The sequence below is a fragment of the Temnothorax nylanderi genome, unplaced genomic scaffold, assembly GCF_030848795.1.
Source record: "Temnothorax nylanderi isolate EJ_2023f unplaced genomic scaffold, tnyl_v1.0 TNYL_tig0312_pilon, whole genome shotgun sequence".
NCBI classification, from domain to species: Eukaryota; Metazoa; Arthropoda; class Insecta; order Hymenoptera; family Formicidae; genus Temnothorax; species Temnothorax nylanderi.
This window is the reverse complement of record NW_027249374.1, coordinates 165,381-191,195: the sequence shown is the minus strand read 5'-3', so window position 1 is coordinate 191,195 and position 25,815 is coordinate 165,381. Positions and strand designations below refer to the sequence as shown.

Below are 25,815 nucleotides of genomic sequence, written 5' to 3'. Positions count from 1 at the left end.
ACCTAGGAAACGGTCGAGAGCAAGTTCTGACGTTGCTCTCTTTTTCCCACGCCGCCTGCGTGTCGGGGATGAGGGGGAGAGCTGAAAGGGGTGAGGAAAGGGGGCGGGCAAGAGGAAGAGGCGGGTATATCTCAGTGCCACAATTTGCGAACGAGCACGTATTACATCCAGGTGTGCTTAATGATATCCCCACGCGAAAGTCTCAAGACGTCGGATGCTTTTTCTTTCTTTCTTTCTCTTTCTCCCTGTCTTGCTCGGGTGTCGTCGCCCGCTTCTCGAGTAATTTCAGCTTTTGTGCTCGCGCAGGGCCGAGGATATTTTTTTAATTAAAACGCGCCGAGGGGTTGGCGCGTTTAAAGCGAATTCGGTCGCTCGCGTGCGACTTTGAAGCGACTTTTTCCTCGTCCGATACGCCGCCACCGTCCGGCTGTTAAAACGAGATAATAGGGAGAAACGTCCTTCCGGGGTGATTCAAGCGGGAGATCTTCAGGCTTTCGCGCCTAGAGCCGCCTGCGTCTCTCTCGGCAGTAATTCCACCGACGTCTCTGTTATCCGAGACACAGCGGGATACAGTTTCACAAAGGCGCCAAAGGTAAGAAACAGGCGTTCCCTGTATAATCGTCATCCGATAGCCAACATAGTACTTTCCCTTCGGACGCTCTTTTCTTTTGACTCTTCGGATGACCCTAACCTACTGTCCACCTAATATTGCCTTCATTGCCATTTTTATTTTTATTTTTATTTGTATTTTTATTTTGGTAATCATGAGAAATGGAATTAAATAACCTTCGTTTGTGTGGCACACAATCTTTATACATTCTTTTCTAGATTGTAATTTAAGATACAAAATAAAACTGTGAGAAATAAAATTCGTTCAACTAAGTTAGCTTCGCAGCAACGATGATAAAGAAAATCCTAGGTCTCATATTTTTAACAGACATTCTTTGAGCGAATCGTGTTCAATCACGCTCGAGAGAAAGACGCTCCGTAATACGCTCCGAGAAATAAAGTTCGTACGGGACAACCGGACGAAATCTCAGCGTTGTATGCATTTGCCTAGTCACCGAGGTGTCTTTTTCGGCAGAAATTTTGAAAGAAGTAAAGAAAAAGAGACAGAGGGCACTAAATTCTAGGGAGGTAGTGAACGTGTACGGACTGTAAGCTGCTATCGAGCGGATAGGCGTGCGACAACCCCTCTCCCTTCGTCGTACCCCCCTCGGCAGCCCCAGAGTTCCCTTTTTCCTCCTGCTCACCACCCCCTAACCAACCCCTGTCCTCCCTGTTCGCCCTCTACCGCCTCCTCCTCCTCCTCCTCCTCTTCCTCCTCTCCCGCCCCTCTTGGACCGAGCAGCAGCGACAGGGTGGTCGGTGGGTGGAAAAGGGTGGAGGCTGAGGCTACACGTTTTCCCACACTCGCCCTTCCCGCTCCCCCGACTCTCCTCTCTCTTCGCCATCCAACGCGGCACCCTTCGCCTATCTCGCCCTTGCTCGACCCAACCCCCTCGCTCTCCCGCTCCCTTGCCTTCGTTCCTCTCACCCTCTCTCCCTTTCTCTTCGCCTCACTCTCACAAATACACACACACACACACACACACACACACACACACACAACTGCCACTCATTATAGTTACCACTACACTACCATGTTGCCTCAACCTACACCACCACCTCCTTCTTCGCCACCTCCTTCGTTGCCACCTACGGCAACCGACCGCCAAAGGACGGTCTTGCGTCTAGTGATGGCCCTCGAAGCAATAACCAGCCGCAATTCTCGAGCGAAGTGCGAGTGCCCCGGATAGAATATCGCAACCGTTGCCCTTTGGGTATCATATTAACTCCTTGATGCATTTGGTCCTTATATAAGGACGATTCCTTTATTTAAAATATTATTTTCTATTATTATTTATTCCTCTCATCTGAGAGACGTAATAATTTTGTAGAATGTCAATGCCACATCACTACTCGCATTCTTCTCTTCGCTAGACTATTACATCGATTTTCATATGGTCGATATTATGTCACTACAGCTTACCAATTTTGCACTACCGAAAGAACAGGGTAAAGGGACATCAAAGCCTTCGCTTTCGCCAATTTATGGTATTTGATTTTACTTCACACGTGCATTAAGGTCTGAGTAGAATATATTGTACAATTTTTTATTTGGAACATTGGCATATCAATGGCATATAATTTTTAATAGAGTACATATATATTAAAATTAAAGTAAGTAAGATATAAAAAAAATGATGTGATAATATGTAAGCTGTCACGATTGTATCGACTATTTTTCAACCAATATATTAAATTTCATCGCGTACCGCAATTAATTTCAACGTGTTATACCTTCTAATTATTATCTCCCGCGTATTCGTGCCAATAGTCGCGTTCAACTGGTCTGGGTGGTCACGATAATGACTAATAAATCCGCCTATAAATTCTCAATGGACCGCTGCACGTCGGTTTGCTTACGTTTCCTTTCGTTTAGCGGGATTATGTACGGTATATACCCGATGCGCGCGGGCGCGCGGGCGCACGGTCGGCGGTTTACTCTTCTCTCTTTGCAGTTACGACGATAAATTACCCGAATCGCAGAGAAAGAAAACACGGGAAACGAAGTGTACCCGTGAGTACTCATTCTCCGTACTCGCCTGACCGCATTCCGACAATAATCACTTCATCCACTGTCTGTGCCCCGCGCGACGAATGGAGGACCTTAACTACTTTCCACTTACGATTTAATTTACCGGCGGCGTATCGTTTTATGCCGCCCGCGGCAATTACGCGTCGGAAAGATTTATCATCGCGCCTGGGAAAATTGAAAATTACCAAAGCGTCTCGATACACGCTCGCGCAAGTGGAACGTGACTTATCGATTAGAAACTTCGGCTCTTATCGATCGACGTATCGGACGTATCCCCGAAACGAACGCGCTTTCTTTTCCTTCGACTTCGAGCTCTCTTAATTAACTGGCGATCTGTTAATTATCGCGGTGGAAAAATAAATAACGAAAAACTTAGTTATCGCGGATGTTCGGAACGGTTTTTGCTTGAACGGAGTAATGTAACGCTTCATCACTAAAACTCGTTCACCGAAACTAATAAAAATTGATCCGCGAAGGCTATAATTATCTCCCGTAAAATCCGACATTACGCGCCTTAATTCGATTCGACCGCATAAACGTATGATACGGAATTGGATTATCCGCGAGATTTCGTTACGATTGCGACGGGATATGAAGGGGATATTCGCGGAACGTGCTAAAATCTTTCTCATAATACATCGCGTGGATGAACCGCGAGAAGCGATATGTGTGAAATATTAAGATTCAAGGATCGCGCGTACGTAATTGATACGAGTGAGAAATTTCCCAAACTGTATTTCTTTTTTTTATATCTTATGCCGCGTTACACGTGAAAAAGTATAACCGTTTAACCGATTTTTCCTAAATTTTCTTCCCCTGCCTCCCCCCCTCTCTCTCTCTCTGTGTGTGTCAATTCTCATTAAGGAAATAAAACGAAATGACGCAAGAGAAGAAAGCTCAAATAAGATATTATAGAAGTTTCATCCGTTATGTGGGTCGTTATTATCTAACGTCGCTCCAAAACAACAACAACAACAACAACAACAACGGGGCGAAAGCAGTTTGTGTTTCCCGTTGTACTTCGCGTATAACATCAGCCTTGAGGTTCTCACGTGCGACCATCGGCTCGCATAATCGATTATCGATAGGCGGCGGGGGGAGGATAATCTCGGTGCGAAAGCTCCGAGCGATGTCATGACCCCTTAAGAACACTCTTCTCTCTCCGGGAAAAAAGTTTCTCCGATAGAAAACTTCGACCGAGTGCTGTGAACTATCGAACCGGCGCGACGGCCGCGCGAGTAAAGGATTGCCGCACGTGTATATACACGGCGGTTATAAAATAACCACGCGACAATCTGGGAATCGGTCGAAAGCGATAAAAAAGTAAAATGTTTTATATTTGTGCGAAAACGCTTCCCTGGAATTGATATGGCTGCGAATTCGATGCGGAACTTTTATTTGGGAAACGTCCTTGTGAAAAAGGAATAAAAATACGATTTGAAACAGTATACACGCACCGTTATGCATTGTCCTATCGCTATGATGCGTACGACTCGTGAAACATTGATAACGTTGTCGAGAGGGATGTAATTCCGCGTATCTTGCGCTTAAACGCTCACAATTTTCTTTAGATTTATTGCGCACACGTGCCACACAAGTAATTCGCCTCTAGAGATAATATTCGTAATATATTACGTTCGCGTGCTTTGTAGATTATAGATTTAATGTAATTTTAAATCTCGCAAATTGCAATTAGCCATTATTTATCACATTCGTTTCAACGCTTTATTAAATACATATTTGATCCAATCATTCGCCATGTATTACGACGCATTGTCTGTGAAAATATAAAACTTTTGCATTATTTCATAAATATTGCGGGATGTAAAATTATAATCTATGAGGAGGATATTTGAAAAATTATACCCATTTAAAGAGATATTTTCGGAAAAGAATATATTTTCATTTCATTACAGATTTATCTGTGCCATTTTAATTATGGCACAGTGCCAAATAGCACAACAATACAAAATAATTTCGTTACCTCAGAGACAAGGACGATTTCGCGAAGCTGTCGCGAATGATTCGCGCGCAACCGATATTTCCTTCGGTAACGCCGGCTAGTTACCCTCGTTAGGTCGGTCGCGGTGACGCGGGGCGCACGGCCAACTCTCCGAGGGTCTTTTACAACAAGTTGGATCTGCCGGGGGTCGAGGTCGCCGTCGAGGGCGAGGGTGGTCGGTCGGTCGGTCGGTCGGTCGGTCCGGAACCGATGACTGGTGGTGCGCGCTTGTGTACGCCGCGCCGCGTCGTATCGCGTCGCCCGGCGTCGCGGAGACTCGGCTTGGCACGACCACGAAAAGTTTCGCCGGTCACGTTCAACTTTCGCGCATCGTTCGAAAAACCTCCTCTCTCTCATTCCCTCTTTCGCGACACCGCCGACGGCGAACTGGGTCGGCGACCGAGTGCCCCCGAGTGCTGTGCCGTGTCGCGAGCAGCCCCATTGCCGTCTCTCCCGATCGACAACGAGCGCCTTTGGCCGAGAAAAAGTTTTTCCTCCGCGGACTTTCGAGAGGCGGCGAGATGAAGCCGCGATTCGTCGCGAGACCGCTCGTATTGCACCTTTCCTCTTCGAAACTGTTCGGCACCGGCTCGTCGAAAAGTTCAACGACACGACAGGGATTCGCTAAATATATATAATTATTACAGATAACAGAGTTTTAATACAGTAGCATGTTTCATAATAACAGCGAAGGTAATATCAGTTTCACGAGGTGTTGAATACATGAAGGCGAGATATTAAATAAATAAAGGCGCGACGTGTCGAGATAAGATTTTTAGAGAAATTTTGTATGACGTTTTAAGAAAAAAAGAATTACTATTTTAGGTAAACATGTTATTTATATATCAATTTTTCTAGAAGTACATATCGTTTTAGATTATGTTTTATCAAATTCATGTAATTATAAATGACGTTAATAATATAATGTAAATTTTATATTAAATTCTATTTATATATTGAATTATTATCGAAATTTTTAAGCAATATATTATTTTTAAAAATAGCGGCACGTGGCCAACAAATGAGTTTGTCTCAGCTTTATTGTATTCGCTTGGGCTTTCTGTATCCGCTGTAAATTAAGATGGTTATAATAACGGTCGGATGACGGAGCGCTGCCTCCGATTTTAGCGTGATTTAAATTCCAGCTGCAGAATGCGGTTGACAGGGCTAAATAATAAAGTCGATCAATCAAGTCCAATTTTGGTACCGTCCGAGTAACTTCGCCCGCGAAGTGGGTCATCGACCGAATACACTGCACGTCGCGTGTGCGTTCGACGTCCGTCACCGGCGAAGAAATATTTGCGCGCGATAAAAGCGAAATCTTCCGGAACGCGTCTCGTTCGGTTTTCCATCTGTCGAGTTTTCCTTCTTCTCTTTTTTCCTTTTTTTCTCTCTCCTTTTTTCGTAAATCGTGCAGGGATAAACGAACGTGGGCTCGCGTAGGAAAATCAACACTACATCGGAAATATTTGCGAAGATGAGATATCCACAAAACTACGGTACGTTGTGCATATTTTCGCATCGTGCGAAAAAATCACCGCGTAGATTGGGTCGCACAATCGATTGCGAGAGAGAAAAAGTCTCTCCTCTTCTGACTTCGGGCGCAATCTTGGATACCACCTCGCAAGTGTCATGATTCAGCATTGCAGGTTGAACGAGAAGCAACGCCTAGAACATGTACTTAGAAATATGCTCGTACAATATTTCGATATTACAGTCAAAATTATGCGCATAACAGCTGCCGAGCGTTTTGAGAGAAATAGATTAAACAGTCTCGTACGTTTCCAATGTACTTATTATGTATTATATTTATGTATTATGTAACTTACGTATCATATTAATACTTATACAGTAGCATTATTCATTTATTCATTATTAGTAATCTTTTTGTTTCTTATTTATTGTTCTCTTTTTTTTTTTAAGAGTCAACTTTAAATTTATTTTCGTTAATTAAAGTGATTTCGGCGAGTTGTTTTCCTGCTTTCTCTCTTACGATCATGAGAAAATCATACGTGATACTTTTTAATTTAATGCTACAGTTTAAGCAATTTAGGCAAGACCCTGGATTACGTTGTTGCAATCAGCGAAGAAAGCTCTCCGAGATGATAATTGGACGAAGCGTCGGTGTTATGCGTTTGGCAATTTCGCGAAATCGAGTCATCGCCGGCGGGGAAATCTTCGAACCAGTTGCGTCCTTGCCGGGAGAAACTTTTTCCCTCAACATTCCAGGGGATATAAACTGCGCGCGCGGCAAGCGGCGGCGTGAAACTTCCGACCCTTAACCCGTTTTCAGATGTTCTCCGAGTTCGCGGGAGGGAAGTTCGAAACTTTGCCGGGACGTCTTTCGCGGGTTACATTCAATCAAATATGCACGATTCCGGGCGCAAGGACAAAATCTTAATCGGAATCCTTTAAATTTATATGCCCGCGAGGTAGTTACGTCAGCATCTCTAATTCACTTTATAATTCCTAGATAAATGAAGACGTTGTAGATCATGGGAAAGAAAGTTTCAAGTGTGCATAGAATTTTAGCTTTGTGTATTTTGCTGCGTATAGAGGTACCCGCGAAATGTCTTTGTTTTTAGCTGCAGTTTGCGGAGTTTAGAATTAGAAGCAAAATTTCTTTCGAAGAAGATCTAAGTAAAGAAGTTATTTTACATTGCAAAGTAGAAAGTGTTGACTTTCAATGTTGATAACAAAATACCTTATTTTTTACTTAAATTTAAGTAAACTTCGTCTTAAATTAAATTAAAAGTTAAAGTTAATTAAATTAAAAGTCACAAAGTTAATTAACGGCATATTTAATGCAGCGGGCTCCTCAAATTTTCGCCACCAAAAAGTATTCTAAATTAACAGCTATAATTGAGAGAAAATATGATGGTTCTGAGACATCCTGCATATTACAAATAGATAATATTATATTATGTATCCGCGGATAGGGGCGTTTCACGATGCGTACGTTATCTGCAGTAACATTGCGGTAACATGATTATAACACATTGTAAAACAGCACGTTGGTATTGAACCGGACAAATGCGTGTAACAGATCCGCCTGCATGGAACGAGCCGAGCGCATTTGAATTTGAATGCCGCGGAACTAGTTTACGCTTAACGTATCACAGCGATATACTAAGAACACGAAGTGATAAAACTCGCAAAAAGGAGGAAGGCGCGAGAGTGGAAATATGAATGAAACCGATCGAGGGTTTATGAATTAACGAGCGATTCGCAGTTACGATTGTATCCGTAAAGTTTGCCGAACCTCATGTTCCAATTATAACTAATTCAACTAATTCAACTAAGGCGCCGTTCAAATCAGTTCAAATACGGAACTCGACTTCTACGTCGTTGAATGAGCATGCGTCATATAAATGTTGAGAGAATTGCACATAACACATATATAAATGTACTTTTCTCACATGGTTACAATTCCTCCAAGAATCTTGGGAGCATTATACATCCTTGGCGAGTCGTTGCATTTTACGCACTCGACCGAGCGTGTACAAAATTTGTCGGACCAGTTTCACAAAAATGATTGAATCGACGTTAAGTTTTCACTTCGGAGGAGGAGTTTCCAGCTTCCGACGAGAAATCACTACGAAGATCAACAAGGTGAAACACTTGTCTCACGTACTCCACTGCAGCCGCGAGGATTAAGAAAACAGATCGAAATAACGTGAGAGATCTCCGACGCGCGCGCGAACGAGCGTCCGAACTTTCTCCTTACCGATCTAACGGGTGAATCACGGCCCCGTTAATCGACCCTGCCGGCTCACCCCGAAATTACGGAAAAGAGCCCCGCGTCTCTCTCTTTTTCCCTCGCCCTCTCTCGCGCGCTTTCTCTCTCTTTCTCTCGCTCTTTCTCTCTTTCTCTCTTTCTATCTCTCTCGATACGCGTGTGTGTTTCGCCCCTATCCCCGGTGCGGTCTCTCGACGTTACACCGCGCGCACCACCGGTGCACGACGCGCGATACTCGACTCGCGCGTTGTAATGGTCGATCGCGGCTTCGACCCTCTTCCGAGCCATCGAACGGCCCGAACGCGGTCGGATTTTTCGACGTTTACTGCCTTTAGGCCCCTGGACCATGCGTCCGCACGCCCGCCCGTCCGCCTTCCGCCGACCCCTCTCATCCCCCATGCTCCCCCGGATACTCAAATTGACCCGTCGTGCTCGATCCACCCGCCCCCGTCCACCCCTCTTCCGCCATCCGCAGCGAGCATAGTCCCCCCCTTCCTCCCTCTGCCGCCGCCGCCGCCACCGCCACCGCCGCCGCCGCCGCCGCCGCCGCCGCCACGGCAGTTGCCACAGCTTCCAACCTTTTTACCCCTGTACCAACCCTGCTTTTTCCCCCGTTCCGCCCAACCGCCCTCCTTGCCTACGCTACCACCCCCTATCCCCCTTTTTATCCCGCTCTCCCTTGCGCGCACCACTCATTATAGTTTCTCCCTCCCTCGCCGCGCATTCCCTCCTCCCCTTCAACCATCTATCCCTCTTTGCCCCTCTTCCTCACGCGGCCTCCACCTCCTCATCCTTCTCCTCCTCTCCCTCGCCCGCCTCAGCCACCACCATCCGCTCGCTCGCTGCTCTGCTCTCCCTTCCACCCTTACACGTCGCCCACCCTCCACCCGGTTCAACGCTCTACCGCAACCCTGGGAAAACCCTGGAAAATCCAGCGGCGTGCACCTAACTTCACCGTGGCGTATATGTGTGTGTGTATGTGTATGTGCATGTATGAATGCATATATGCTGCACGTGCATGTGCCGGTGACACACGCAAGCAGGGGTTGCGTGTAGCTACCGGGTGTCGCGGAATCATGGCCGCTTTCTTTCCTCAGAGGCTTTATGAACCATTCGTGATAGAGTGAAGAGATTTTTTCGACGAATATGTATAAATGTGCCATTTGCATATTTTCTTATTACAATTGGGATACAATTGAGAAAATCTAATTAAGTATACGTGAGAAGATTATGTCCAAATCTTTTCCTTATTTTCTACATCCTAAAGTAAGACATTCGAAAGTCGTGAAGAAAAGGTAGTACCTGTTCAAACCTTTGACGAAAACTCCATTTCGACTTAATTGCCAAGTTTTTAGATGAAAGAAACGATGCTATTGTTGGGACACCCCATACGCGATGTTGCGTATGAGCGCGTATACAGGCGCCGCGGGAGGCATGCGTACGTAATGGGCTTCGGCCAGGCCGTTAGCGCGAAAATTGTTTATTTAAAGCCCGAGCGGATGCACGCGCGCACGGGGATGGTCGCGCGTGCGCCGCGCGTGCACGCATCAGAAATTGTGCATACGTAAGACCGGCCGAACGTGAGCGCGCGTGAATGCGCCGTGCGTCTCCGCGCGAGTCGAAACGCTCGCGTGCAGATCCATCTCATTCACGGTATTATCAAGATCGCTAAAGAAAAAAAATCGGAGAAACTTGCGAGAGACGCGAAATGTTAGAAAAATCGCAATAGTCGAGGGATATGGAGAAAGGTCAGGGAAAATCGCGAGAAACTTGCGGAATTTCTCGCCGCGGTGGACGAAGATAAGAGAAGAAACGATTTGATAGACGATATCTAACTAGAGAGCTGAGAGAGGCATAGCTGCTATTAACGTTAAAGGATAATGAAGTTAATACGTGTGTTCAGCAGAGCTCAACTCTCTGAGCATTCGGATTATGAAGATTTTACCACATCTATAACTGTAATATACCTGATGTAATACTTTTTCCGGTCGAACAATGTTCTTCCGGTTTGCTCGCGCAAATAAAGTAGCAACGATCGTATAGTTACTATGCCTGTGATTAACAATGCGTTAATAGTACCGCACCCGCGTTTACTTATGTACGCGTACCCCGATATATCTTATATTGTCATTACGCTGGTACGGGCAAATATTTGATCGCGATACACTCGGACGAAAGCAAACGCCTCCGGCTATTATGGCAGTGTAATAATCGGGCGCGTAAACCTGTAGGTAGCCGTGCGTTTATATTATATATTACGCTACATTACATTAAGCATGTTGTATGCGTACAGCGCGCCCACCGCTGATAAGCGCGCGGACTCGTGCAGGTCCACGTAAATCGTAGGGGCCCCGGCAGCGATACGTCGTGCATGGGGGCGCATTAATACGCACGTGCTGGCCGTGCGTGCGCTTCGGCAGTTGCATCGAAGATAGCCGGGGCTGTCGTTACTCGTCGTCGTCGATCAAACTGCGCGCGAATCCAAGAAAAGCAGGAAAACCGTATCTTCAATCAGGGACTGATTAGTCCTTTAACTAATAACGTATCGAACTACTCGAATCTTTTTCGTTAGACCCCGATCTGTGTATTAAACAGCTCTTTACCGATACACTTATGTATGTTAATACTTATTTTTGATACTTATTTTTTATTAATATTACGTAAATATTTCTTCCACCGATTAGTACTCTTTCTTGCTTTTAATAGAAAAATTGTCAAGCCATGCGAGGACCACGATACAAAGGACGCAATTATATCAGCATACTTCTCCCGGAAGTGAGCTTTTGTACGAAATTGATGAAGATTTTTATGGTATCCGCGCTGTGCGCCGCATATAAATCATATTAAAATGTATTAATCGACGTTGCAAGCAAGGCAAAAATAAACACATAGCGTATGTACATGGGATATGTGCCGTATTAAAACTGTAGGTTTTACATTCGTGCCGTGGGTGATTTATGCGCGTTGCAACGCGCTCTCGCTGTGTGCTCATCGATGCAGGCTTCGCGATTTCAGAGATCCCGGGTTCCCCGGTGCAGAAAAAAGCGCGAGGTGAGGGCTCGATCGGGTCATAGAGGCCGGCTAGGCTCTCGACAGGCTTTTCCCCGGATCCGCGAATTTTACCGTGTTCGCCCCAGCGTCGTTTTAGTTCATTTACGAATCCTAGCCTACATTTATCGCACAGGCGCAGAGTCCTGATCGTACGCATTAATCAATGCAAAAAAGTTGGCTCTATTAACTTAGCGGCGTTTATGTTTCGCCGTGTTTATTTCCTATGCGCGGATGATGAATCGCTCCGATTTTTTCGAAGCGATGGCCCTGAACGATAATCGCCCCCGGCGTTCTCCTCCTGTCTCCCATTTTTCTCGCCGACTCTGATTTTCTCGTTGACTTGATAATTACTCTCCTCGAAACGCGTCTAAGACGAGGCGCGCGTAAAGCGCACTCGATTTTCCCGGGGCGGGTATAACGTTATGCAATTTTATGCGGAAACTTCGAGAGACGCAAAGGCGAGGCTCGCTTGCAAGACTATGGTAATGGTGTGGGTTCGTTAGCGCCACGATTGTCGGACACATTGGCGCTCGTTTATACGGATGTTCGGAATTCGAATTGCGAATTCATGTCCTGGTAGTAGTACCTGTCAGTGGCTACAAGACTCTCTTCCTTCATTTATTATTATGACTTCACTGTTCCTTACCGCTCTCGTCATGAAACACCTCCTTCTTTTTTATTATTTTTCTGTTTATGGTCACGTTACTTGATTGTTTTCGTTTAAGATGCGAATTAGCGTAAAATTAGTCATAATAAAATTAGTTTAATTTAACTTAAAATATACCTTTTGTTGCTAATTAACATTATTATGTGTTTTGATTTGACGTAAATTTCGTGATCCTTGACAAAATGAACGGAAGATAGAATGACTCACAGAAGTGATTTCCAGGTCCAGCGTAGTGATGTCCCTTATAAGCCGCGAACAGTCCGGGGTTGATACCAATCTGCAAAGTAAAAGGAACGATTCGTTAGAATCTTTAAAACATTTCTAAACACCATTTTACAATACTCATAGTAAACTAAACAGTTTGAATAAATCGCGAATACACGATTGCACGTTTTCGCTAATTGCAGACACGATTGTTTCATTGTTATTTTAATTAGCCACATTAGTAATACAAAAACAAACGGATGTTCTTAAGTCTCTCACGTCTCGACGTCGCTTGTATTTGTTCCGCTTTGAAAACTCCTCGAACTCTCTCTCCGCGTCGATCGTCTAGAAATTAATACTCATGCTTATTTCCAACTTATTTCCGTGTTTTAAAACGGCGAAATTATTGTCTCTTCGTCTTTCTTCGACTTTCTGCCGAGTTTTTTTCCAGACGAGGAAAAACGCCCGGAGAGTCGTTCGTGTCACGCATTGTTGTCGACGTAATTAATTTCGCTTTCTGCCGATTGTCAAAGCTAAGTTTAAGTCTTTGGAGAAAAAAAAAACGTTGGCTTTATCAATGTTCCTCTCAATGTTTGACACGCAATAAAAAAAATGCACGCGTAAACGAGGAATGAGAATCGATTGTAAATCTGTATACCTGTTAATTAAGGCAGACCGTCGCGCGATTGATTATGTATATAGATGCAATATGATGAAAACTAATGGCAAATTATGTTGATGGCTTGAATTTAATGAAGGCATTTCGATGAATAAAACTTTACCGAGTTTATACAGGCATCTCTTTAGAAAATGATATTTTTAACGCGGTAGAAAATTTGGTGTCCGATCGTAATTATAAATAAAAAGAAAGAGGGAAAATGTATAATAAAATGAAGCATACATTATGGAAATATAGTTTGAATGCGCCATATGCATAATGTTTAATTTAGCTCCCAAAGCTTTCGAAAAAGGCTCGACGAGAAATTGCGTGTATCCATATATGGACGAAATTAATTCCGCCATTACGAGGGCAATACTACTTCAATGGAGCGTTTTTAATCTGCAAAATACGAAATTCCAAGCTGCCCAATCAAGTTCTGTTTCGTGAAAGCTTTCGTCTAAGTGCTTAAGCATTTTTCTTATTCGGTCACGAAAGATATTTATTAAATACAATTAAAAACTGATACTCTTAATACGCTCTTCGTCGATGAATAAAAACGGGACAAATATCTTCGCATCTCGGCGCAATTCTGCTTTAAGATCTCATCTATTGTCACCTACTTTCAATACTCTTTCCAATTTTACTCGATTTCCTATGAATATAACCGCGTCAGCAGATTGCATTGGAACAATGAATACCTTTTCGAAATGAAAAATGAGACAATTGAAACCTTTGAACACATCGAACAAAGCGATGATCTTCTCATGTTGAAATTAACAAATCTTTTTCGATGATTTTCCGAATATTGAACGAATACTCGTTTCTTTTTAATAATTTGGAACAGCTCTAATAATCGTCATTGAAAAAGAGTTGCGTTATCATAATTCCACTTTGCTCGACTTTATTAAATAATATTAGCTGTTATTTAAATATATCTACGCTTAGTTAATTTCCTACATTTTCTCTAGTAAAAGGGCTTTTTTATTTCGTTCCGTTTTTGGCGTAAACCGAATTAATTAAACTTAATCTCTCCCGCGCGCACGACGACACGCTGCACTTCCGTACATATCGCAGTGTCTCTAAATCGGGGGGAGAGAAAGAGGCAGAGAAGGGATCGATTTCTTTCCCCGTTTCGCGTACGACTTCACGTGCGCGTTTCTTACTCGCGATTATGCAACGGCGCGGCGGGAGGGAGGAGGAGGCGGAGGAGGAGGCGCAGGTGCGGCGTTGGTACCTGTTGCACAACCGCATTATCTTCGCTCCTCGCTCCGCCGGTTAGGTAATTAATAACGACAAAGTCCAAGGATACGTGATGTGCGCGGCCGCGCGAGCACCATTAGGCGCACATCTCGCGCGTTGTTAAACCCTCCTCCTACCTCTTCTCCTCGCCGATGCACTCCCGCGCGATCTCTCTCTCTCTCTCTCTCTCAAGATCTCTCTCTCCCTCTCTTTCTCCCCTGACTTGCAACTGACCTTTTCGCAAGTGCAAGGTGCGCGCGAGGGGGCTGTATCGCCGCCGGGGAATCTTGTGTCGTAACTTATCGACGTTTATCTCGCGCCTAGCCACAGCGACGCGACGTCCGCCGTCGTCGTCGGTAAATAGAGATTAACATTCACCGCGCAACGGAACGGCCGTATACTCCTCGGGATAATTGCATGACAAAGTGCACGTCCGCGGGACTCGCGTGTGTGCACGCGCGCGTGCGTGTACGTGTGCGCGCGCGTTCCATTAAGAATCGCGACGCGTCCGCGAGGCACGAGAAAGGATCGGCGGCTGATTAGTTTGAATTCTTCTGTTCTCGCCTCTGTTTAGCGCTGCATTCAAGCCCTCGAGGATGCTATTATATGAATCGCGTGCCTTGTGAAACATCGCGGTTGTTAAGGTAATTAAATGATGATCGAAATGGTCGCGCGATGTATGTTGCAGGAATTTCTGAATTTCAGTGGTTTGGAAATCGAGAACCCAACTCTTCTCCGACGGCATATACTTTCAAAAAATTGTCAATTAAAAAAAATAATGGGGCGAAAAACATAGGCGTGATTTACAAATTTGGCACTTGCTTATATTTATTAATAGATATTCTCTATTAAGTAGAAATATCTGTAAAGCGTGGAGTACGCAACGCATGCTTCACGCGCCTATTGAGGAATCCCCGCGTATCTCTGCGATTCGGGTAATGCATTTCTCGATCGCACCTTCGATTCCGATGAGGGGGAGGGAGGGCGAGAGAAAGAGCTAGAGGGAGAAAGCTACGGCACGACGACGTATATCGCACCGTTAAAATCGCGTTATATTAGTCGCGTACGAGCGAATCCTCCTCCTGCCCCAAACCCCTCTGTGCGTGTATGCGCTTGTATGTTTGCGTGTGTCTCCATCCCCATTCCCCGCAGCTCGCCGTCGACATAAAGTACGTATCGCATTAGCGCGTTAACGCCAATGCGTTAGCCGCTCGGCCGGCGCCGAATGGCGGCCGGGATAAACGAGGATAAAATGACGGGCGGGGGTGGCCACGAGGTGGTGGTTGGACGTGAGGAAGGGTATGGAATTGTCACCGATTGAAAACAACGCGCGTCGCTCACGTAGGAACGGAATGCAGGGCGGAAGAGAGAGACGGATAGAATTGAGAGGAGAGAAGAGGGGCGGGGGGTGGTCGCGCTGGGGGTGCACCAGGGGGTGCATTCTATGGGGAGCAGCGAACAGTGTCCCGCTGCGTTCGATTACAACGTCGGGCGTAATAACCGAATTGCCCACGGCCCGTTAAAGCGTTTACACCGCTTGACGGATGATCGACCACGGTGACAACTCGTTTTGGGTAATATATGAATATGGACCGTGGAGCGCGTTAACAGACTCCCCGGATGAAAATGGCCGATGGCGTTGGTACCTTATTATATACGATAAATAACGCACGCGGCCTTCTCTCGAGAAGAAAATGTGGAAGTGATCTCGATCAGTTTTCTTTCGTACACTGATGACATTTCTGACGGTCGGAACCTTGCGAATGACCTAAATCATGCTCATTGCAAAATCAAGTTAATTCGGAAAACTCAGGATTAGATTCGGTAAGTTTTAGAATATCTGCTCATTGATAACATGAGATGCACACAGGGAGAGTATATATCGTAGAAATTTAATTTTTAATATTTGTGTACTAAATTAATCGACAAATTGCTTCGACAATGTGCTCTTAATCATCATAATACTACGTAATTGTGCGCGCTTGTCAAAAATATGACAATTTCATTATTATAAAGAGAATCGGGGGTTGTGAATATAAATCAAGCTACGTTGCGGGGATGTTGTGATACGATTAAAATACTGAAATCGTTACGAGCCTCTCGGTTCCGTCATTTAAGTCACCCCAATTTTGATAACGACGGCCGCATATCGGATTATAACAATCACTCGTAATGACCATGATGCTCACCCGTTAAACTGTTTATACCCGTTTACACCGGTATCGGGTGATCGATCAACGCGCGCGCGGCGGGTCGTCGCGTTTGTAACGAGAACGTAATTCCCATTCTCTCGCTTGCATTCAATAAAGATCACGCTAACGCGTGGTGACGAAAATGACACGTACGTAGAACACTGCAGAATCGCCCGAAATTGTTTTCGGATTTTAGCCGATTGCAGTGTCGATTCTTTATCCACCGACGGATTCACCTGACTGACGGACAACTTGACTTATTTATCAATCCTGATGATACCCTTCATTTCACGAGAATAACTCCCGATTCAGTTTCATCCCTGAAAGTACCTACCTATATTTTATGCTGTTGAACAATTAATAGCTGAACCGTTGTTGGTTTCGCAAAGTCAATTGAGTTTAACCTCTAATTAGTTTTAGTCTTTCCTTTAGTTTTCTTTAGAAAACTTGTTCTACAAAAAGACGAGGAGTCAATTAAGATTTAAGTTACCCGACATCGGCAAAACTGGTCCGTGTGGTCGACCAGTTTCTCTCTTTTTCGTTTTCTCTCAGCTTCTCTTTCTCTCTATATGTATACATACGCAATGACGACCGGCGTGCCGCGTGATAACCGAATCGCACACGGATCATTAAAGCGATTAGGCCGGCTGTTGTGGAGGCGGCGATTGCCATTTGTCGCCGCGTGCAGGGAATCCACGCGTTTTCGCGCGGCAGTGACTCCAAGATGGATTCTCGCGCCAGTTAGAGCCGAGCCGAGCCGAGTCGGGCCGTGCCGTGCCGTGCCGCACGCGCGTATCGGATTAATTACCGTCGATCAAGAATGACATCGCGGCGCATTGGTAATGCGGCATTACAAATGACACGCACGGCCGCGAAATACACCGGGCTATAAATTACGCGGCGTGCCGGCAGAAATGCTCGCGCCCCGGTGAAAATGATGTTTTTATTGTTGTTAACGTTACGACGCGATTTAATGAATCATCATCATTGCCGTTCGGCGGTGAAGAGTCGCGGAATTGATACGCCGCTTATTTAGTATATGAAACATTCCTCGCGGACAATTCAATTTATCGATACTGGATGATTCGTTTGAAACGCGTGCGTGCTCTATCTCGTTATTCTATTGTATGACTATTGTTAGCTGTCCAAAACACCTTTAACGTAAAGTTATAGCCGCGCTTATATACGCGATATATCGAGTGTTCTCCGGAAATTTACACGGCTTGACAAGATGACGTAATATTGATATACGATAAAGAACAGCGGGAATATAACTCGCGGGTCAGCTTGGGTCGTATTTACTCGATGCTAGTACGGAATAATTATATGTACGGACGGACTTACTATAATAATGTCAAGGTTGCTGGTGAGGTGGTCCGGTAGAACGCGCTTGCTCACTTCCTCTTCCGGCATGCCGTCGAACCTGTCGTGCTTCTTCCTCTCTTTGTACGTCTTTGCGCGTTTCTTGGCCTCCGCGAGCTCCGCTCTGTAAGGAAAAAAAAAAGGTGGATACAGAGGGCCTTAATAATACGCTGGATTCCTTTATGCTGCGTCATACGATTCAGCGAAAGGCGCGCAACTATTTCTCTCGATCGGCAGAAGACGCGGACTTTCCGCGTTTGCTTTTTGTCCAAGCCGGCGAACTTGCGCGCGTCTTGGACACTGCGTTTCGATTTGTGACACTGTAATACAATGTAACGTTTTGTATCGAATGGGGGACTTGTAAGCCGTCGTGAATACGCGCGAATAATACACGGATGAATAAGCTCGGATCTCGGATCTCGTAAGATAAAGTGACGACGGCAAAATGCAATTTATGGTCCTTACATTTTTAAACGAGACACGCTCGGATAAAAAAACGTTAATAATAAAATCATGAAAATCACTTTGTTGATATGCTGGATATAAGTATTAATAAATGCGAATATATTTTAATACGAGATAAGCATTGTAAAAAAATGTGCAAATTAGCGTAGTTCTGCAGCGGAACATAGATGACTGATCACGTTAATTAATATATTTACGCACGCCGTTCTTCCTTTCAAGCCTTATGCAACAGTAACGCGCAGTTTCGTAAAAAAAAAAAAAAAATGTTGATAGGGGAAGCAGGATATTTATACGTCGGCATAATAGGCCTTTGTTTAACCACTACAGGGTATTCAATTAAATAGACATACCGATGTACAACGTGTCAAGAGGGCATGAATATCTTCAATTAACGTCTTAATGAGCGCGTTATCTCCTGACGTATCTCCGTAATAGCGGCGCGCATCTGATCGTGTTACGTTCCTAATATGCGGAACTATTTTTAAGTTTTCGGCCGGCTTCACAAAAATAAGCGCAACTCAAGATCCTATCGGATCAGCAACATGGTGCCCGGTCAGACGGACATTGTTAGCAGAGCGGATATTTTTAACCGTGGCTGCATGCAAATATATAACTAACTCTGGTTACATCGAGTCGCGGCTTCGTGTCCGACCTGTGTTCCTCCTCGGCTCTTCGCTTCTCTTCGGACTCATTAACGTATTTATTAATTATGATAATAATTATCTCTATACCGTAGGTTGTAATTATGAATTCAATTTTATGAAAGTATAAAATGTTGTTTAATATTAATTTTAGCTTAACCCTTCAGGACGGCCGTGTTGGTACGAACCACGAGAATGCGATTTCAAGATGCCCGTCCTTAAAGGGTTGAGACCGTAAATGAATTTTGACGTCGCGCCGTCAGCTTCACACGTCCGTGAACGGTATTTCGCGGCGGGCTTTTACAAAGTTAAATTAATTTTTTTTCTTAAACGGCGAGTCTAACAACGAACACGACAAGCCTCGTCTTGTGCCTCGTGTATTATAAACTTGCCACGATTACGCAAGCATGTGATTGAATTACATGTAACAAAGAGTCATGCGGTACATAATTTTGGCGAAGTTGCGAGAAGAAGCACGACGTCGGACTGAGATTAGAATCACCGGGGTCAGTATAATCGCGGTCGAGTGCGTTGCACTCTGTAATTGATTATATATGCTAGACTCTTACTCCTCGGGGGTGAGTATCATCTCCGACTTTTTTTTGCGGCCCCGCTTCTTCGGCTGATGCGCCAGCTGCGGATTGACGCTGGCGGCGCCGTTCATCACGAGATTCATCTGATGATGTTGTGGCCCGGGCAGCGCCCCGGGCGGCGTTGACGTGGGTGTACACAGCCCAGGTTGGGCGCCGCCCGGACACGTCATGTTCTCGGGATTGCCACCGCCGCCGCCGCCGCCGCCGCCGCCGCCAGGACTGCTCGCCGTCCTCATGCCGCCCATCGACATCTCCTCGTCGACGAACGAATACGGGTCCACCGGCGTCTCGCATTTTATCGCGACCTGGAAAAAGAGCGTCAGTAGACGTTGGTGGATACACGTCGCGCTTATCGTATTCGGCGCCGTCATGTCCGCCGGAATAATGCAGAGGTTTCAGAACTTTCGCATCGAAATGGCACCGCGAAAGTGCTAGGATCAAGGACGGAGGATAGGAAGACCGGAGAAAGTGTTTGAACGTTTCTGTTCCTTGTTCGAAATGAAATTTTGCATGGAGGTAGCATCTCTCGGTCCAAAATTAAAATTCGCGCAACATATAATCCATGACAAAAGATTGCACATCAAGGCTTTAAATGTTTCACAAGTCCCGACGCGATGTTTCTTTATTGTGCAATATTAAGGGTAGACCGTATTGCTGTATTTACTCTGACCGAATTTCTCGCGTTTCTCTGAATAATACATACGATGGGAGGGAAAATGCTAGCGCACCGGTCGCGGTGAATTATCCTTGCGATATCCCGAATCGCGATGACGGCCGATGTCCCAGCCTAATTTAATTCCACCTCGAAATTACACCGCGAAATTTTTCGTCGCGTCCGCAAGTTTCGCAGGCGGCCGGCTGCGGAAAAATGAAATTTTTCCTGGGCACGTACAATCCCGACGTAAAACATGTACCGACGATCACGGACACGTACAGTGGCGATCATAAAACGTATGTATCCCAGCCGGCGCTATATGTATCTCTTTCTCTCTCCCTTCCTCCCTCCCCCCGCCTTCTCTCTCTCCTTCCCCCCTCTCCCCCTCTCTCTCTCTCTCGCTCGCTCTCTCTCTCGATGCCCTTGGGGAAATAGTAATAGCGCAATTGCCGCATGGACCGAAAATACACGGCCACGTACAACGTATCAGCTATTCGCGGTTGTAAAATGTGCAGCTGTGTCTCTTTTTTTGCAAAATTGCGCGTGTTACGGACTGACGCGATCACCGTTCTTCTCCTGTTGCACTTTTTTGTGCCGTCTGCTTTTTGCATTAGCTAAAATCAACTGAGGTTTCAGTGATTTTCTGCCCCCTTTTTGAATATAAAATTAGAAAAAAGAAATAAGAGTAAGATGCATAATTGTTTTCGATGAATGACAAGCTCTATGAGAACTGAATATCTGACAAGATGTTGAACGTACGGTAATTTTTCGTTTCGGTAATATAAAGGGGGTCAAATTATCTGGAAAAGTTCCTTGTATCGATGGAGTTTTGTCGTGGCGATATTAACGAGGCGGTGTTAGATGATTAACGCGACAGGTATCCAAGTGACGTTTTGTTCCCTGACTCTTCTCGACGTTCGCGCAAAAATCCGATATCGCGGACTAAAATAAATGCCTGAAACGCTATCCCGCCCGATGAAATCAGAAATTATTCAACAGGCCGTTATTGTATTCTGAAAGCTGTCAATAATGCGATAATTTACCGATATTCGCATATTCAGCACTCTTAATTTTAAATGATCTCACTGTCGTTCGTTCATTTCAGCGAATACGCGGATGCAGAATATTTCGTGCAGCTTGCTCGAAAACACAGCGTCTACTTCCCGTGTCTATTTTCGTTCAGAAACATGTAAGAAAAACAAAGCTCCTGCAACGGGCCGCGTTTAATGTACACGGGGAAAGGACCCCGTCGCTTTTTCGCCCACGGAAATGAAAGCATAAAGAGACCACGCGAATTCGGCAGAGCGGGATCGAGGATTTTTTTTTATCGCGACACATAAACATACCCTCGTTTGCAAATATCCTCCAATCTGGTCCCCTTGTACGGTCTTTTCAGCCGGCACACCCGTGCTCTTGACCCAGTGATAACCCTTGCGAAATCGAGGTTGAAATTCCGCGAAGATAAGGGCCGCACTGACTGGTATAGTTACCGATAACGCGTTATCCCTACCCTTTTTCACGGAGCTCGGGGCTTCGCTCGAAAGTCGCCGACAATATTACGTGCGATAAGAACGTATGTACGTGCGCGTATGCCACATTGTTATTATTTGCAAACAAAAGAACCGTGTCGCGAATGTAGCGCACAGATTTGTTTTATCCGGCGATGTTATAGAGCACAATATTTGCGTTAAAAACAGGTAAATAGAAGATTTTTATTGCGAGACGTTGCGCAAACGATATTCGTTTATCGACTTCAAGAGCCATTAATCTTATATGTGTTTCGGGAAATATCCGTCGTTGCGATAATAGAGCAAACATACACTATATCTTTGCTTATCTAACTCCGTCTTTCCGTGTGTTCTTTCTGATATAGAAAAGTAATAACGAGTCACATTCGAAAATAAAAAGATCAATTAGAGAAATTCGATTTCACTAATTTTTTTTCTATAAAGATAATGCACAACTTTCAACTGGCGTCTCTTCTAGGCTATTCATTTCTTCAATCGTCTCGGAAAAAGGCGTCTACGCTTTGAATGTCTGGCTCGTTTACGCAGAAACAATTGGACGTCGGGGAATCTAGGGAAGGGTTAAGTAAAACAATGTGAAACGGGATCAAGAAAAGAGGAGCGTAATAATGCGAACTCGATAAATCCGAGACGTGTTCACGGTTAACAATTCGATCAACGGAAATTCGCTTCGCTCGTCGGCCGTTCATTCGTTAAAATGAGGAGCTGGTAAAACCGAGATCGATCGGTCGTCACGTCACGAGATAATTTTCGAGAAAAAGACTATCGATCTCTCGACAGCGGATAACAACTTTGCGGATATAATGGCAATTTAATTTCGGATGAAATTTCTGTAATTCGCGCGCGATAGCGCCGATAGCCAAATTGGGGAGCTGGGCAATCTGCAATTAATTCATGAGCGGAAAATGCGCGTTCTGATTGAAATCCCTGAAAATTACCACCGTCAAAATATTCATCCGAAACACATTTGTGAAAGCTTTTATTTTGCCGGTTTGTAAAGTGAAAAAGCCAAAAGCCGGAAAGATGCAATAATTCCCTTTATATTTCTTTCACCATAGTTGAATTATATCTCGTTTCTCTTGACGTAGATATAAACAAATACATCACGAAGTTATTATATATACTACTCTTATGGAAAAAACTTCTCTAAGAAATTAATTTATATTTTTCTTTCATTAATGAAATTCGGTTATCAGTGTAAAAATAAAAAAAAGATTTTTCATCGAACAACGTGTAACGTTAAAATTACCATGCAATTACGTTTCCATGATATCTGTTGAAAGAAATTTTCTTATTGCACATTTTGCGCTAAATTTTTTAATCAGCAATCAAAGAAATTATGCAAAGCATAAACGATCGCGGAACAACTCGTTCCGAGAGCTTTCGTCCGCGTATTAAGCGGAAAATAAGTAAGACCGCGCGCGGGCCCATCCACGGCTTTCATTGTACCGCGACAGAGGTAATGTTGCGTAAGTAGATCGTAAAACTAACATGAAAATGCAAATCGCTGCTCGCGCGGCATTGCGAAAATCCCGGAGTGGCGATTGCGCGCGTCTTTATTGCAATTTATTGCTCGTAATTTTGATTGCGAGGTGCTAGATACGCCAATACAGCGGTTCCTAATGAGAACCGCCTGCGCTTTTTATTGGCTAATAAGTTTGGTATTTTACGCGCGACTTTTTTTCTCTTCTGTACGTAATAACATATTTTCTCCACCGATTACGCGGAAGATACGCGTCGCGATACCCGATCACGAAGACCCGTAATATCTTATCGCGATCACATTATTTGTAATTTAATTGTCACCCTTTTTTATAAATACAATCATCTTTGACCTGCAGATTTTAAATCGCACACTTTATCGCGCTACAGAATTTCAAGATAATAATCCACGCGCGTACCGCGTGGACAGTAAATTTCATGTTATTACCACTGCGTTACACGAGCGTTATTTTATTACAAAAGGGAGTATATTTAATCGTTTCGAATTATGTCATATATACCAGGTTTTATATTTTTCATTTATATCTACGACCATAGGCAGTCGAATGTGCGCGAGCGTTAATTTCTAATTGTCATGTTAGTTAGCGTAAATTAGACGAAACGAAATGCTGCATTTAATCCAAAATTCTGACGTAAGATCGATTGAGAATACGCCATATGGCCATTATTACACGCAACCTCGCGGGATAATTACAAGCAATCACATGCATATACATATATTCTGCAAGCGTAGCATTATTCCTGACATTTCAACGTTATAATTTAGCTGCAAAACATCTCAATTATAGTTCCTCGAACGTTATGATTTCGCGATATACGGAAGATACACCTTTTCTCGATACTTTCCGATACTAATCTTCCTGTAGTTCCGGCTTATTTTTATGATATTGTGGTAATAAAATTACGACTCGCTCGCTATCGGTCGCTACATAAAAGAGTTCAAGGAAAAAGAAGGGAACGAGGGTGGAGGAAGGCACGCGGAAACGGGGCTTGGTCAGGGGCAGAGTGGCAGAGTGGCAGAGTAGGCGAATATGAAAAACTCACCTGTCCGAGGGTGGAGGCGGTCGAGCCCGGCTGCTGGGGTTGATGCGCTGTCGCCGATATCGGCGTGAGGGGCGTGTGCGGCGTGTGCGGTGTGTGCGGCGTGTGTGGTGTCAGCGGCGTGTGATACTGCTGACTGCTGTCACCGCCGGTGCTCCTCATCTCGAGGTCCGGACTCGTCTCGTAACCGTCGTCCCTCGCCTCCTGCTTCACCATCACCCCTGCACACAGAGACAAGAACAGGGCGACGCCCTTTAGATTTTCGGCGCTCGTTCTCGTCGTCCCGACACCGGCGAAGCTCCTCGAGCTTCACGGGGGCGTCGCGGGGCGAAAATTTTTCACGCGACGACGTGCCGCGACGCGCCACGTTATTGCGGTAATTAACTCTTTATAGCCGCGCGCGATAACAACTCCCCGTCCCCGGGTTTCGCCCTGTAAGGGGTTGAGGGAAAAAAATATGCGAAATGAACTGAAGTTAGAGCGAACCTTGAGAGTGAATTATTTTCTAATGTTCGAAAAGAATACCAATTAAATGTCGTATTACTTGTATTAATATTATATTTGCATCGTGGTAAATCGTGCAAATGGAACAAGACTTTTTTCGCCTAATTATAGTACCTCGGCGCAACACAAACGTCAGGCTCCCGTGACGGCTCGTTAATCATTCCCCAAGTGTTTCTTCTATTTTCCTTCCGCGTATGGTACACGCTAACTAGCTCGAATTATCGCGCTATTAATTCGCACAGGAACTCCTGTCACTCATCTCGTCTCGTTGTATTGTGAAATACTTACTCCGCGTAACAGAGAGAGCAAATGACTGACTCATCGAGCACCGTCTAACTCTAATCTCGGCAGCTACAGGTAAACACAGGCACCAGTTGAATTTTCTGCTTCAGTCTAGATACAGCTGCCGGGCGGTTTGCCCGGAATCAAAGTGCGCTTCAAACTTTCGATATTTGTTCGCGAACTTTTTCAAACGATCGAATTTATCTTTTCTACGGCTTTGAAATCGGGGGAAAGCTCGGTAAGTTGTAACTTTCTCTCTACGGCGAAAACTCAACGAGACGAAATTTACCGCTATGTATCGCCAATAAAAAAGAATTCTTGACAAGATTGTGCAAAGTAACCTTTCATACTTTTCAAATAAAGTTCCAAGAGCATTCGAAATGATTTTTATTGACTGATGAAAGTTTCACATCTACGTTTAATTTGATTTAATTGCATTCGTAACGAAAGGTCTTGTCTATTTTTTTTTATCAACTGTTATTCAATATAAAAATAATCTTGTTTCACCACGTCGAATACGAAGCAGCTGACAATAAAGATTGAAACGTCACTGAAGACATTATCAATCAATTTCATAATACACACCGTGGTGATAAAGCTCAAAGTAATGCCGATAATTTGATGGGGGAATAAATAAACGGGGCATTTAAGTGATTTAAGAGATTATTGTATAATCCTTGGGCCGAACCGCAACCTTTCGCTCGGTTTAGTATCACCCCGAACAAGTTTTATTGCCGGCGGTATCGTCGATGGTAATTTAATAGCTGAGGAGTACCGAGAGAAACGAGTTAATCGCTCGTCAGAAGATTTACCGGTTAGCCGTTGAAAGCCCCTGGTAACGGCAAAT

General features: G+C 44.6%; 2 protein-coding genes across 3 annotated transcripts in view; one reads left to right on the top strand and one right to left on the bottom strand.

Moving 5' to 3' along the window:
- Dnmt3 (DNA methyltransferase 3) overlaps positions 1-25,815 on the top strand; it is a 120,820-nt gene that overhangs the window by 8,083 nt on the left and 86,922 nt on the right. The gene's annotated exons all lie outside the window — the stretch shown is intronic.
- Tdg (Thymine DNA glycosylase) overlaps positions 1-25,815 on the bottom strand; it is a 110,816-nt gene that overhangs the window by 17,878 nt on the left and 67,123 nt on the right. Inside the window, exons 3-6 of the mRNA XM_071719836.1 lie at positions 24,186-24,403; positions 19,434-19,762; positions 17,741-17,882; positions 12,308-12,377 (exon numbers count right to left, since the gene is read on the bottom strand). Of these exons, the coding sequence (XP_071575937.1) occupies positions 12,308-12,377; positions 17,741-17,882; positions 19,434-19,762; positions 24,186-24,403 (759 nt within the window). The remainder of the gene's footprint in view (positions 1-12,307; positions 12,378-17,740; positions 17,883-19,433; positions 19,763-24,185; positions 24,404-25,815) is intronic.